This window comes from Trachemys scripta, chromosome 6 (genome assembly GCF_013100865.1).
Source record: "Trachemys scripta elegans isolate TJP31775 chromosome 6, CAS_Tse_1.0, whole genome shotgun sequence".
Lineage (NCBI taxonomy): Eukaryota > Metazoa > Chordata > Testudines > Emydidae > Trachemys > Trachemys scripta.
The window spans coordinates 90,424,731-90,439,034 of record NC_048303.1 but is presented as its reverse complement, the minus strand read 5'-3'; the positions used below and the strand labels follow the sequence as shown (position 1 = coordinate 90,439,034).

The 14,304-nt window shown below is 40.4% G+C and overlaps 1 protein-coding gene across 2 annotated transcripts in view; it reads left to right on the top strand.

Moving 5' to 3' along the window:
• Positions 1-14,304, top strand: part of DOCK8 (dedicator of cytokinesis 8) — a 127,368-nt gene that overhangs the window by 83,651 nt on the left and 29,413 nt on the right. For both annotated transcript variants that reach the window (XM_034774195.1, XM_034774196.1), the window contains 8 exons: positions 556-705; positions 2,803-2,916; positions 4,266-4,421; positions 6,584-6,723; positions 7,921-8,090; positions 10,095-10,243; positions 11,768-11,950; positions 13,065-13,200. In XM_034774195.1, coding sequence (XP_034630086.1) covers positions 556-705; positions 2,803-2,916; positions 4,266-4,421; positions 6,584-6,723; positions 7,921-8,090; positions 10,095-10,243; positions 11,768-11,950; positions 13,065-13,200 — 1,198 coding nt within the window. The remainder of the gene's footprint in view (positions 1-555; positions 706-2,802; positions 2,917-4,265; positions 4,422-6,583; positions 6,724-7,920; positions 8,091-10,094; positions 10,244-11,767; positions 11,951-13,064; positions 13,201-14,304) is intronic.

Sequence of the window (14,304 nt, the reverse complement as noted above, 5' to 3'; positions counted from 1 at the left end):
TGTCTCCCTCTCCTGGTATGCTAAATGGCCATCTCCTCTTCTTTCAAATCCCTCCTTGAAACATCTTTCTTCAATGAAGCTTTTCAGAGGTAATCCACTATTAAAAAAGCATTTAATAAATATCACACATTTTTGATCTTGAAACTTAGTTTAGGTAACAGCTGTATTGTCAGTCTGTTCTAGATCCTAAACCTTTTGGTTCAGGGACTGTACATTCCTCTGTATATTATGTACAGCACCAAGCACAGTGATGAAGGATGAAATCCTAATGTTTGCACATAATAAATGCAGCAGAAATATCAGGAATGCAAACCTCTCTGTTCTGTCCTGCCAACTTGCATCAACCCCGACCTATAGGGGCAACTTCTAGGAGTAAGACAATAGTTCAGCCTCCATTCTCACTCAGTCCTTGGGCCCTCTGCTGACACTGACAACAAGTATGCTAGTTGTGATGGTAGTTTTGTGCAGGTGAAATTGACGCTTGTGGGAAATCGGGCCCAAGTGCCAGTGTTAAAGCATTCGTTTGATAGTAATGGGTTTGGTTTTGTTTTGCAGATAAAGAGCATGGCTCAGTATGTTCATAACATGGACAAGCAAGATACTCTGCGAAGAAGTCGATTTTCAGATCGTTTCAAAGATGACATCACCACTATCGTCAATGTGGTCACCTCAGAGATCGCAGCACTTTTAGTTAAAGCACAGAAGGTAAATGTGGGATACAAAGAAATAAATGTAACATTTCCTAGCACTCAGGGCCGGCTCCAGGGTTTTTGCTGCCCATAGCGGCGGGAGAAAAAAAAATAAAAACAGCGATTGCAATTGGCGGCAGCTCCACTGTGCCGCTTTCTTCTTCGGCGGCAGGTCCTTCCCTCCGAGAGGGACCAAGGGACCCGCCGCCGAATTGCCGCCGAAGAGCCCAACGTGCCGCCCCTTCTCCTTGGCCGCCCCAAGCACCTGCTTGCTGAGCTGGTGCCTGGAGCCGGCCCTGCTAGCACTCTTTTTGTGGTTATTTCCCGCAAGACCTACTGAGCCAAATTCAATCCTGGTGTAACTTCACTGACATCACTGAAGTTACACCAAAGATGAATTTGACCCAATATTTTTATTTTATCTCACTTGTGTCAATCATTGTGTGGTAGATTCTAACATCCTTATTCATGTTGCATAGCACCTTATTCCATGAGTGGATCCATTGATTGCCCTGGGAATATTTAAGAATTAAGGTAACACTCACCCTGGGGAAGGTTTACAGAATCTGGTTCCAAATGATCTCATCACCAGCTTCAAATGCTGTTAATATGAAATTCACAGCTCAAAAATAAAATCTTTACCTCACTGTAACTCTTTCCTCTAATATATTTGAAAATCAACATATTTGGTTACAAAAATGGAAGAATTAAAAAACCTAACTTACTTTTCACCACTTAATGCCATTTGTTTACATTATGAATTTCAGTCATCTTGGACAAAGGAAATCGATTAGTCAGTTTCATTCTCTGGTTTTCATGCACTAGCAAAATGCTACGGGAATGTTTAAATAAAAAACTGGGTCACTGTGATCTTTAAAAGCATTTCATGAAAATACTTCTGTTCACTTAAGTAAAACACTTTTTAACAAAATTTTAATTTATGCCCTCAATGCATTCAACCATAGCCTGTTTATGGCTTCTTTACAGAGAAGACACAAATAGTCTTATATAGGCAGTACTGTTAATTAGATCACATTCTGATAGGGTGAGGACAGAGAGTCTAATCGTGAAAGTTCTCCATGTGTGAAAATGCCACTGAAGTGCCCAGAGGGTTTAGAGAACTGGATATATACATTAATTGTACTCAGAAACCATAGATGTCACTTGTATGATTCTTACAGACGACGCAAAAGCAGCCTACTTGTTTTAACACAATATTGGGTATGTTTTTAATAGCTTGTTGCTTAAGTCCTGCAGTGATGAAGCATGTCCCCCTGGCTTGCTTTGCCCAGGCTAGCAAACTGCTTGCACCATGAGAGTAAGAAAATATTTAACAGCATGAGATCACAGAAAATAGCTTTATATATCTGAACAGAAAAGACAAAAACATGAAAAAGTGACTCTCTGAACACTATAAAGCCACTCTCTCTAACATGAGACACGGAAGGCTATACAATTCCCTCAGTCTCACTTCCTGAAACTGCTCTATCAGTCATGAATAAACAACCTCTGTGGGACTTGAACACAAGCTAATTAAAACACACCCGCACATGTACACGCCAGAAGCAGTCACACACACAATCAGACAATTCTTTGGACTGAACTACACATAGAACCAAGATTTTTAAGGTTATATTCAAATTAATAAATTTCAAATAACTCGGGCCTTATTTTCAGAGTTGCTGAGCATACAGAGTTCCCAGTGACTTTAGTGGGAGTTGTGGGTCCCTGAAAATCAAACCATTAGTAAATATTCAGAACTGAGCTGCTAAATCATAAAACCTAGAGATTTGTCTTGCTGCAATTTTTTTGTCATGAGTCTCAGATTTACAGTTTCTAAATAAAATATTTGATGCTCACTAAATAGAGTTAAAGAAACATTCTGTCAGAGCTGTGTTAAGTATTTTAGTGTTCTGTAAATAGTAAGCATTCAATTATTTTTTAAGAAACTGAGAGTAGAAATGATTGCAGCTATTCCCTACAGTGTATTTTCCTATATTGTGTCAAATCTATTTTAAAATTATTCCAGCAACGGAGCTTTCACAACTTCACTTGGGTGAATGAGTCTGGCGATTTTATATATTATAAACCACAAATTCTTTATTTTTTAAAGGAAACTGAACATGCAGAAAAGATCAACATTAGCTTGGCATTTTTCCTGTACGATCTGCTTTCTCTAATGGACCGTGGGTTCGTGTTTAACCTCATCAGACATTACTGTAATCAGGTACGCATCGTTCAGAACAGTCTCTGAATGAAGTTTGGTAATCTGTTCAGTTCTGCTTCTGACTCATTTTTCCCTCAAGAGGCTGGCATTAGTAATAGTGCCCAAAAGGCAGGATACATTCCCTCCCTCCTGGAGCCTGGGAATAGGCAGTGAATGCTGTCCATAACCATGTGGATCCCAGTGGATCTGCAAAAAGTGGGAGCCCCTCCCTGCTATTTCCTGACCCTCCTACCCCATTAGCAGTAGCCACTTAGTGGACATACTGCTTTTAGGTCCCCTGCCATTCTCACGATCTGTATCTCTGCCAGTGGGACTCAGTGCACAAAGTGAAATGCTGCTATGAGCAGTATTAACTTTTTCATAATTTACCAGCGGAAAAGTCCCTGTATTTGGAGGCTCGCTTGCTGTATAGAACAGATACCCCCTTCTTCTAGGTGTACACCCCAACCTTGTGAAGTCACAACTGTACAGTGTTTGAACAGAGGAGCTTGGAGCAGTAAGTGGGAGAAAATGTTTGTGCTGACCCTGCTCCTCCTCTGACATACACTGGCTACATTTCTGCAGATTTTTCTTGGCTCTGTTTCTCTCTGGACCATGCCACATGGTCTTAGATTAAAAAAAAATCCATCTCGAGCTCTACCCTCTTGTGTTCTTTGTGAACGGCTTTGCTTCAAAATCCTCCTGGAAAAACCCAGTATAAAAATGCATGACGTCTCCATTATTTTCATACAAGTTATTTGGTGCTTCTTTATTTTTTTCTAAGCATTTTGATCTTGTGATCCATATAGCCTTTCATGTTTACTTAAAAAAGGCCAAATTCTGCCATTGGACACATGCACAACTTCCATTGAAGTTCACAACTGTTTTGCCACAATTTCTGCTGTGGCATTGCACTTGTGAAGGGATCTGACAGTACTCTTGGAGTAGTATGGTGCACAGTGGAGGAACAGATTCCTTTGTTTAGTTTGCAACAGGCACAACGGAGTTTTTAAAAGTTAATATTACTATGGACAAAGGGGTGAGTATGTGTGTGTGGGGGGGGAGGAATCCTTCAAAATTACTTTCCAGACAAGCTTGCTAAGGCAATTGCATGTTTTCTGGAAGGAAAGAATAACTGATCCTCTCTTGGGAGGTCAGCCAAGTGCAAAAACACCCCCACTAAACAGAGAATGCCTAATGGTTGGAATCTTGTTAAACACAAGAATCCAGTGAGCTTTTTACTGTCTGTTACTCTGCTCGGTTACTTTTATTAAATTGGCTGATTCTGTTTTAGGAAGAGAGTATTTCTCTATGTGTACATCTAAATTACCCGTGCTTGTCACATGATATTTTTGTTTGTTTTTTTCTAGCTGTCAAACAAGCTTAATACCCTCCCCACCCTAATTTCCATGAGGCTGGAGTTCCTAAGGATTCTCTGCAGCCATGAACATTACCTCAATCTGAATCTCTTCTTCATGACTTCAGTGTCTGCACCAGCATCCCCCTCTCCCTCTCTGTCATCACAGGTAGGCATCACTCAGTCCGTATCACATGTCTGACATCCTGATATGACGTATGTATGTGGAGAACTGATGGTCTTTCCACTGCTGTTGTATTCATCTACTTAAGTCAGGATTCATAAGTCTATAATCATCAAGAGTTGTGAGCTCCCTTTTGTAGAAAAGGGGCAGAAAGGACTAATATCAGCAAGATGTTACTATGAAGCTGAATTGCACAAGTTCATACATATCATGCCATGCAAACGTGGGAGAAATTTTCAGTAGGCGCAGCTAGAAACACCAATTGAAAAAAGCTACGCACACCCAATGTACAGCAATGACTGTGCTTGTGAAGATGCAGCACAAGGTACTATCAGATGGCAACATCTGTTTGTGAGGGTCATAGCATATGGAAATATACAGCAGACTTTGCATTCTGAGCTTTTGCACATGCTCTCACTGCTCATCTTAAGTGTACAGGCAAGTCAATATTCATTAAAGCAACGGGGTTTTTTTAAGGTCCTTTCTGATCATTAAAATAAATCTTGAGGCTCAGGATTTCCCAGAGTTGTTGCTTGAGGCTCATTCTTGACGCCGAACAGTTGGAAATGAGATTCCACTACTAAAAATACCAAGGAACTCTGCATAGCTATCAAAACCAGTTACTGCAAAGCAGAGCCGGGCAGCTACCACTTAGAATCGATCTTTTCCTTAGGTAATATCATCAACTCTTTCCTCCCTTAGGAGTCACCCACAAAGTACAACCTACTCGAGCCATTGGGCTTTTTGCTGCTTTTGCATGATTTGCTACAGTAGCTGGCCACCAATTTAGTAACTCTGCTCTGTCTACAGGATAGTTGCTAACATGACTGAGATTTTTCAATAAGAAATGTTGCCTTGGGGGTAAATCTTGTGGAATTTTTGTTGAGAGCTCATATAGGAAATTCATTTAACCGGATGCTCCATGCCTCTGTATTACTGCAAACAAACAGCTATGCCTGCATCTATATGGCAGCTGAGATAGGACCACTCTGTAGGGGTTTCATACAAATTCAAGCCTGCACTGTCCCGAAGTTTGGGGGGGTGTTCAGAGGTCAGGTTTTGATTCAGCCCATTATGGAGCTAGGGGTCAGCCATAAAGTTGGGATCTGGTTTTTACATGTTTGTTTTCTGGGAATATTCGAGCAAATTAGTTTTTTGGCAGAAATATTTTCAAGTGAATATTGAAGAATATTAATGAAAAGCAAATTCTGAACTTGTAAACCTAAGTATTTGCACTGGAAACAGATTTTAAGAGTTATGCTCACCCATTTGGGAACAAAAACATACCAAGTGACCTATGGTTCAGATCCATGGTTACAGTTGTGGAACTGATAGCACAAACTCAGCAGCAAGTCTACTGATCCTGGCGTGGCTGTGCATCAGTTCCAGCCATATGTTACAGCAGATTGAAGGCTGCTCTAAATTACACTTGCTGCCAGCAACCCCAGACAGAGACTGCAAGGATACAGGAAAAGCATGTTCATCCCTCCTTCTTATGGGCCACATTTTTGTACCAGCCATGGAAAAGGGGGGTGCATGTGGCAAAGAAGCCACTATGCGGGCTCTGCATTGGGGTGATCTTCCCACGGTTGGTTATGCAGCTTTAGGGCTGATTTGTGCCAGCAGAATGGTACAGACTCTACAGAGCAATCTGAACACAGGGTTGATGCTGGCTTCGTGTCCTATTCAAACTAACAAACACAGCTTGTTTGCACATCAAACACTCGAACCGAGCTGCTCATGCATAATTAAACCAGAGGGTTAATCATAGAAAGTATTCCTCAAAACAGATTTAAGAAAATTGTAAACAGACAGCTGCAAACAGTAAAAGAGACTAAAGTCATTGAATACATTCCTCTGTTATAATTGCACACTCTGCTCTAGCTTTAAATCGTTCAGCATAGCTCTCTATATTCATGGAAAAAAATTGCTTCAGAGAGATTTTGCTCAATTTGATTGAAAAGCTTCACATTTTTATTATACATTGCAATATTTCCCTCAGATGTTTACCTTGTTCCCATGTTGTATTCAGTGGTTTACAGTAGAACAGGCTGTTAGCTGTATTCTCAGTGAGTGGCACTATTGTCTGTTTAAATGAGTTGTATTTTCTTTGATCATCCATTAAAACACCCGGTATACTTTTGCAGAATTCAAGCTCCTGCTCTAGTTTCCAGGATCAGAAAATTGCCAGCATGTTTGACCTTTCGGCAGATTATCGTCAGCAGCACTTTTTGGCTGGACTGCTTTTCACTGAATTGGCAGCTGCACTGGACACGGAGGCAGAAGGGTAGGTTTCTCAGTTTTTAAGAGGATTTTTTCTGATGGCTCGGTGATCAGTACTCAGTATGGTCATGTGAGAGATGTGGGTTTGATTTTTAGGTCCAGCCTCTTGCTTTCCACTGCTACAAAGGCAGTATCGTCAGCATAACAAGAGAGAACACCACTTATTGCTCCCTCTGCCTTTGGAGTAGAATTGATAGCATTTCACTGGTCTTGTGTACCCTGGAGAATGTTGGTATGTTACCTTCCATGTGCATGCTTGGAACAAACCACATGTTAACCTCCATGTGTATGCTTGTAACAAACATCCACTGCAGAATTGCTTCCATGGAGCCCAGACAACCACCCCATCATTTGGAGTAGACTTATTTTGAGCAAGGTGAACTATCAAGTTCTCTGTCTAGGAGGGCAGCTGTGGTGATATAAAACCATAGGAAAAATAGGAGCTAATGTATGGTACAAGAAGCTTATGGGGCAACTTCTTGAAGAGGAAAAAAAAGTTCAGTTGGAAAGGATAATCTCTTTTAAAGATGACAGATCTTTATGCAGAGTGTGATGAACACTAGACCTACAACATCTTGGAACGAGCCAGTTACGTACAGCTCCTACTGCTTCAGTCAAATAAACGTAGTACTTTCACCCTGTGGGTAGTTACTTAGGGGTCACTTTGTAATAAGGCAATAGTACGATTGCTTTGTAGGCAAAATGTTCTCCTCCCAGTGAATGCATGTGTATTATTTACATGCGATAGAGCTAAATAAATATGGAGCAAAATGTCATTTGGAATTTCACATCCTATCAGTGGGAATTTCACTTGCTCTTAGCAAGTGAAGGCCTTGAAAACTGCTGCCTTCCATCATGCTGAAGGATTTGGTTAGACAATTGCCGTACTTGGCCATTGCAAGGGTGTGACATGTTTCTTTAAATCCATTTCTTCCGCCCTGTTGAAATTGCCTGGGACAGTTTTCCTTATTGGATTACTAGTTACCAGTGATCATTGCTCTGCAGGTGTGAAGTCTGACATCTGGATCGGGATTTATTTTAGGGAATGCAGGCTGAGATGTTACTCTCTGGTTATAGCATAAGAGCTTATCCACAGAATATTTATTAACTTCCTCCGCCTCAGTCATCTCTCATAGCCGCTTTGATCCATATAACCTGCATGTGTCTCAGTAACAGAGCTAGTCCTTGTTTGTGCTGACAGAATCAGTAAAGTGCAGAGGAAAGCGATCAGTGCTGTGCACAGCCTGCTGAGTTCCCATGACCTAGACCAGCGCTGCTTAAAACCAGAGGTGAAGGTCAAAATTGCTGCCCTTTACCTCCCTTTGGTTGGGATCATTTTGGATGCACTGCCACAGCTGTATGACTTTACAGGTAAGACCTTCTTTTCTTCCCTTATTTGCCCTCTCAAAGTGACTTCATTAAGTGAGCTGACAAAATGTAGAAGAGATTGCCTTAACTACTCTAATGCCAAACATGCTTGCGAGTGCCAACGTTTCTTTAATTCAAAGTAAGTTGGATTTTCAAGTACAGAAAAATGTTTATTCAAATACTATGAATTAGAAACTGTACAGAAATAATTAGGTGCGCAAATGATAGAGCAGTGCTTTATTTATGCATAATGCTATATCACTGTATAAGTAATAATTATTCTGATAGATGGCTAACATATAAACGTGGTCCCTGCCGTGGAAGGGTTACAATCTAATATTAAGATATAAATGGGTGTAACAAACAATAGCAAGGAGAATAAGGGTAACAATGTTATGTTGTTACATTATTTAGCTGGTGCGCACCTAGATGAGTTGGAGATTTTTTTGTTTGCTTGTTTTTATGCTATTTGTTTAATTAGGAAGTATTGACAGGTTTACAAATTGGCTTGCTCATTTTATGTACTCATTTTTCTATTATTTGATAGTCCTGTTATCGTGGTACTGTAGTTAAAAGGAGCATTTGCAGGCAAAAGTAACCAGCAGGCTCAAGAGTCTAGAATAGACTTTTATCCGAAATCATGAAACTACAAATACTGTTCTAAATCTTTAATCCTTTTAAAAAATAATTCTCTATGCTGTCTGATTCTGTCATATTTGACTTCAATGAGTTCTTATGAATTTGTCCCAGGCAGCAGTTTGCCATTTTTTTTTTTTTTTTTAGAGAAACCAGCTATTTATGTTCTATTAAAAGGACAACGCTGTGCTACTTGCAAAGCTACCATTTGTGTTCATGAAAAATTCAAGGCAGCAAAGAAAAATATATAGCTGTTTTGAGACATACAGTTTTTCACCAGTTATGAACATGTATTTTTTGTACATGTCTGGAATAGAACAATAATATTCAGAACTTCTGTTACCACCTGCCACCCAAGAGTGTTGAAACACTTGACACACACTGGTTAAACCTTACCATACTCTGTTAATCTAGGTTTTATCCCTATTTTGTAGATGAGAAGACTGGGGATAGCAAGGATAAGGCCTAAATATTCAAATGTGTCCAGTAGCTTGGGGTGCCTCTGTTTTGGGGTGTCTAAATTGAGATGCCATGGGCTTAGTTTTCAGAGGTCCTGAGCACATTGAAATCAGTTGGAGTTGCTTAGGACTTCTAAAAACCCAACCTTTGGTATCTCGAGTTGAGCACTCAGTATTAGAGGACCTTGTAAAAATTAGTTTAAATAACTTATTTACTCAAGGTAACTCAGAAAGTCTGTGGAAAAACTGGGAATAGAAGTGAGGAGTCTTGAATCCTAAACCTGTCTTTTAGCCAGTAGGTGACATCTCCTCTGTTAGCAGTTGCCAGATTTGTACTGTATTGTATTGTATGTGTGAGAAAGGCAGTTGACAGGCAAGGATGGCAAATGTGGGTAGCCCAATGTGCAGCAAAGCACGGGATGGACTAAGGTCTAAGATATTGTATGTGTATTTCTGTGAGAATCCGCCACCCAAGCACAGCTTTGGTGACATGCTTAGTAATGTAAGGTCATTGAACCTGGCACTGGTGATTTAATCCAAGCAGTGCGAAGCACTGGTTTGACACTACAGTTCAGAGCCATCCTGAGATCCTTTAGTGGTTTTGCCTCTGAAGCATAAATCAACTTTACCAGACAGCAGGAGTGGGTGAGAACAGATCCTTCTATCCTTGTGTTTATTTGTATAACCTGGCTGTCTGCTGGTGGTTGCAAACTGGCCAGCTAATCCTATACCTCTTTCACCCCCACCCCCTGCTTCCCCTTTCCCCTTCAACATAACAAGCAGTGCCTCTCATGGAAATGCCACTTGTTTCATTAGCCAACAGGAATACAAGACTGTGGAACTTGGTAATACTGAGACAACATAATAATGTTGGATTATGGTGTGCAGAGTCAATGGGGCATTTCAAATCTAGTTTCAGAAGCCCGCAGTGGGAAAGGTCGTACAGGGAGTCCAGATGAAGACCAAGAATCTACAAATGCAATCAATCAGTCTGTTGCCTGGGCCATAGCTGGGAATCAGTTCAACCTCATAAGGTCTTCAGGTGCACCTCTGTCTTCACTGGTATGTCTGCATTGCTTTGCCAGCCTTTCTTTCTGGCAGTATTATTTTATTATCCTCTCTCTGAGGTTATCCTAAACCTTCAGAGTACTAGGGAGACAGGCTCCCTGCTTTCAATTCCAGTGCCTGGCCTGGAACAGCTGGGAGCAGCCACTACAGGGAAAGACCAGCTTTGCCCCCATATCTGGGGTAGAGGGAGAACAATCAGTAGCCCTGTGGAAATGGAACATGTGCAGTCTGGTCAGCACTTAGGAGCTGTGAGAGGTTTGAGCTTCTTAGTGAGGATGGAATCTTTGGAGATTTTAGCTCTAGCAAGTTTCTGCTGTGCATGTACAAAGTGCAGTTTTTCAAAGGCTTATAAAAATTGGCCAAATTTGGGTGGATTTTGACAGGGATGGCAAAAGTCATACGCTGCAGCCCTGCCAAATTTCAAGTCCCTGCTCCAAACCATGGGGGAATAGAGCATTTCAAAGGAAAGATTGCCAGAATTTTTTCAGATGGGTAAAACAATTTATTTTCCCCATGCCTCATTCTTGGAATTGGCTGAACCATTTTGGCTGGACAATAATAATTAATAATAATTAATAAATAAATAATAAAAAGCCTGAATCAGACACCCATCAGCCCAAATTGCTTAAGTTTGCCAAAGTTATAAGCATCTGAAAACAGGCCTTATAATGGAGAATGTCAGACAATTAGCCCTACCTATGATAAAGCTTTCTGTTACATTCTTCATGCATCTGTATAGGTTTACCTTTTGTTGCTGTTTAGTGTTGGCTTCACTTTTGCAAGCCAGCATAAACAAAAAATGGTTTCTGTTTGCATTCAAATGTTCCTAAATCCTTTTATTATGAAAATAGCAACCTTTTATACATCCATATAGGGCAATATTTTCAAAAATAATCATTCAAGTAACTGCCACAAAATATGTGCACACACATAAAAGGGTCATTACACCTATAAATTGGTAAATGTGTGCCTAGTACGCACTTAGGTATTTAAAAGTGTATTCTGTGTGCTCAGTTCTCTTACTGCAATCATTCCTTTATACAGGCATGGAAATATTTTTTGGGCACAACTTGCGGTAATTGCTTTTAAAATGTGGCCTATACTTTATGGCCCAGATTTCCAAAATTGCATGGATGTATCTGTGTGCACTCATGACCACTGAGATGTGTGTATCTGTGAAAACACGTTACATTACAAAAACAGTAGGAAACACAACAGGAAAGTCCTTAACAATTAGAGAATTCTATCTCTACGCTACATGCTATCAAATCTGATGTACAGATAACTACCAACCAGTGGCCCCTTTCTCTCGCTCTCTTTTTTTTACACACATGCACTTCCTGTCTACACAACCTTAGCTGTGTATTATAAATACTGAATATGGAATAGATGAAGCACTCTCAGCATGAACTATGGGTTTGATACAAAACTCCACCAGTATTTAAATAGTATTACTGAACCAGTGTGACTTTTCTCTTTTTTCTCCTTCTATGGAACATGCTTTTTATCTGTTTCTAGCCCTACAAACAGTACAACACATTAAGTCCTGATACTACTCGCAACCTTTTGATCTGTTTCCTCTGGATCATGAAAAATGCTGAACAGAGTCTTATTCGGAAATGGATTGCAGACCTTCCATCCATGCAGCTGAACAGAATTTTAGATCTTCTTTTCATTTGCGTTTCATGCTTTGAGTACAAGGTAAATGGAACTTTTCACTGATGCTTTGTCACAATTTTTTTAACAAACTCTAGTGCAATCCTTCCTTGGCAACCCATAATTCTGTGATTGGAAGAGGTTAAATTGGCTCTCTTGTCATCTGATCTTCACCGTTGTTAGGGATGAGCAAACTGATTCAGATAAAATAATTGACCCAAGCTTTTGAACAAAACTCAGATTAAACTATTTATGAGATCCTATAAAGTTGTTTTAAATTATTTATTGATTTATTTATTTCCTTTTTGTGTGACTCTGAGCTTCTTACTTCTGAATAGAAGCAGGAGAGCTAACAGTTGTGCAAATGGGTCTGTTTTACCAACATTTCTCTGCAGAGATATTTGGATAAGGAGCCAGGCTTTATATATATATATGTAAACCTCCAATCTTTGGTGCTTCACTCACCATACATTTTTGCATATTTCTATAGTCCAATTCCTTTCCTCTTTCCCTCTGGAACATAATTAGCCTGTGGGAAGGTGGATTGGGGTAGCTTCTTTCCGTGCACTCTTTCTTCTACCCTTTATAGCAAGCCATGGGATGGAAGAATGGTCTTGTGGTTCAGGCTTGGGTCTGAAAGTCAAGGCTCTTATCTAAGCCACAGATTGCCTGTCTGAACCTGGTCAAGTAACTTTTGTGATGAGCCTGTTTCTTCATCTGTAAAATTGGAATAATACCACCTATCTACTTCACAAGGGAGTTGTGAGGCTAAATACATTAACGCACGCAAAGCCCATTGCATAGAAAATGCTACAGAAGTACAATCTATAATGGTAGCATAATGACAATGGGGCCCTTTGAAATATTGGAGTGTCTTAAACAATCTATCCAAACCACCTTTCTCCTTACTGCCAGTTATCCCTGTGTGCTTAGAAACAGTACACACACTACCCCTTTGACAGTGTGCATGTTGCTATTGTACTTTGATTGTGTGTGCCTATGCCCCTTTGATAGTGTTCAGTGCCCTCTGCCTGATCTGGGGACTGTAGCTACAGCTTTGGTAGAATACTTTGGATTAAGAGTTAATTTGACTATATGTATTTTAAGAGGGCTGCTCAGAAACTGATCACTGAAACTTTGCTTTCTCATGTATGTCCAGGGCAAACAAAGCTCTGACAAAGTCAGCACCCAAGTGCTTCAGAAATCAAGAGATGTAAAAGCCAGGTTAGAAGAGGCTTTACTGAGAGGCGAAGGAGCCAGGGGTGAAATGATGAAACGCTGCAGGATACCAGCTGGTACTTCCCCCCCACCCCACCCCCAATTTTTAATTTAATTTTTATCAAAAGACTTCAAGCATGCTGTGGATATAAATGTTCTTCCCTTTGTGTTTTTGGAAGGCAATAAAAGCACCAAAAACCCCACTCTTGTATTTCTCTCCCTTTCCTGTCCTTGCAGACTTTTCTATGCTTTGCTGTGGATAAAAATGTTTTTTGCTTTCAACAAATATAAAATGTGAGCTCTTCTCATGCTAGAAATATGCAGTCAACTTATCTCAAAAAAATCACATGTAATGTTTCTTTGATTCTATTTTAAGTTATGCATAGTCTATTAATAAAGGGTGAGACACTGTCAGTTGCCTTAGGCCCAAAAATATATGGAGAGGCATTTTAAGCAATTGGAGACTGAGTTTCAGCCAGACCTCTGTCCACCTTCTAGTTTGTGGACATATGATTCATGTTTGTTGCCAATCAGTGTCCTTATATGTGATGCATTCCATCTATAAATTAAAAAAATGATTGTTCTAACTGCTTAGAACTGAGGGGATCTGAGCGTCAATCTGGGTTATGTTGACTTGTACATCATTGCCAGTAAATATATTTTTTGTCTGCAATGAGGATCTACTTAAAAATTCTGTGGATGATGCCCAAGCCAGAATAGATTCTAACTCACTCTTCCATAGTTGTATTCAGCGCTAACAGAGATGAAAAAATAGTTGAAATATAGGGCTGTGCAGGTGGGGATGTTTAATAGAGGGATGCTGGCTCCATGGTACATTCACCCCACCTCCAAATCCTATGGTCTCTTTGCCATGAGGATAGTATTTCTTATGGATGTATGGATCGGAGGAGTGGGTGGAGCCGGAGAACAGCTGTTCCCCAGCAGATTTCTAAGAGTTGTGAGTTATTGTTGTTCCAAGCAACATTAATTTCTACTGGGCCTTCCCTGCATCTGCTACAGTGCAGTCACATGGGGAGGCTATCAGAAGAGAGGAAGAGAAGAGAGGAAGACTACCTGGATAGGTCTGTGAGGCCACTGGGCCTTCATGAGTGTTCTGAGATTGGTATCTCTGTGGGTTTAGGGATTGCACTCCCTACCTGCTCTGTATGGAGCAGGTAGGG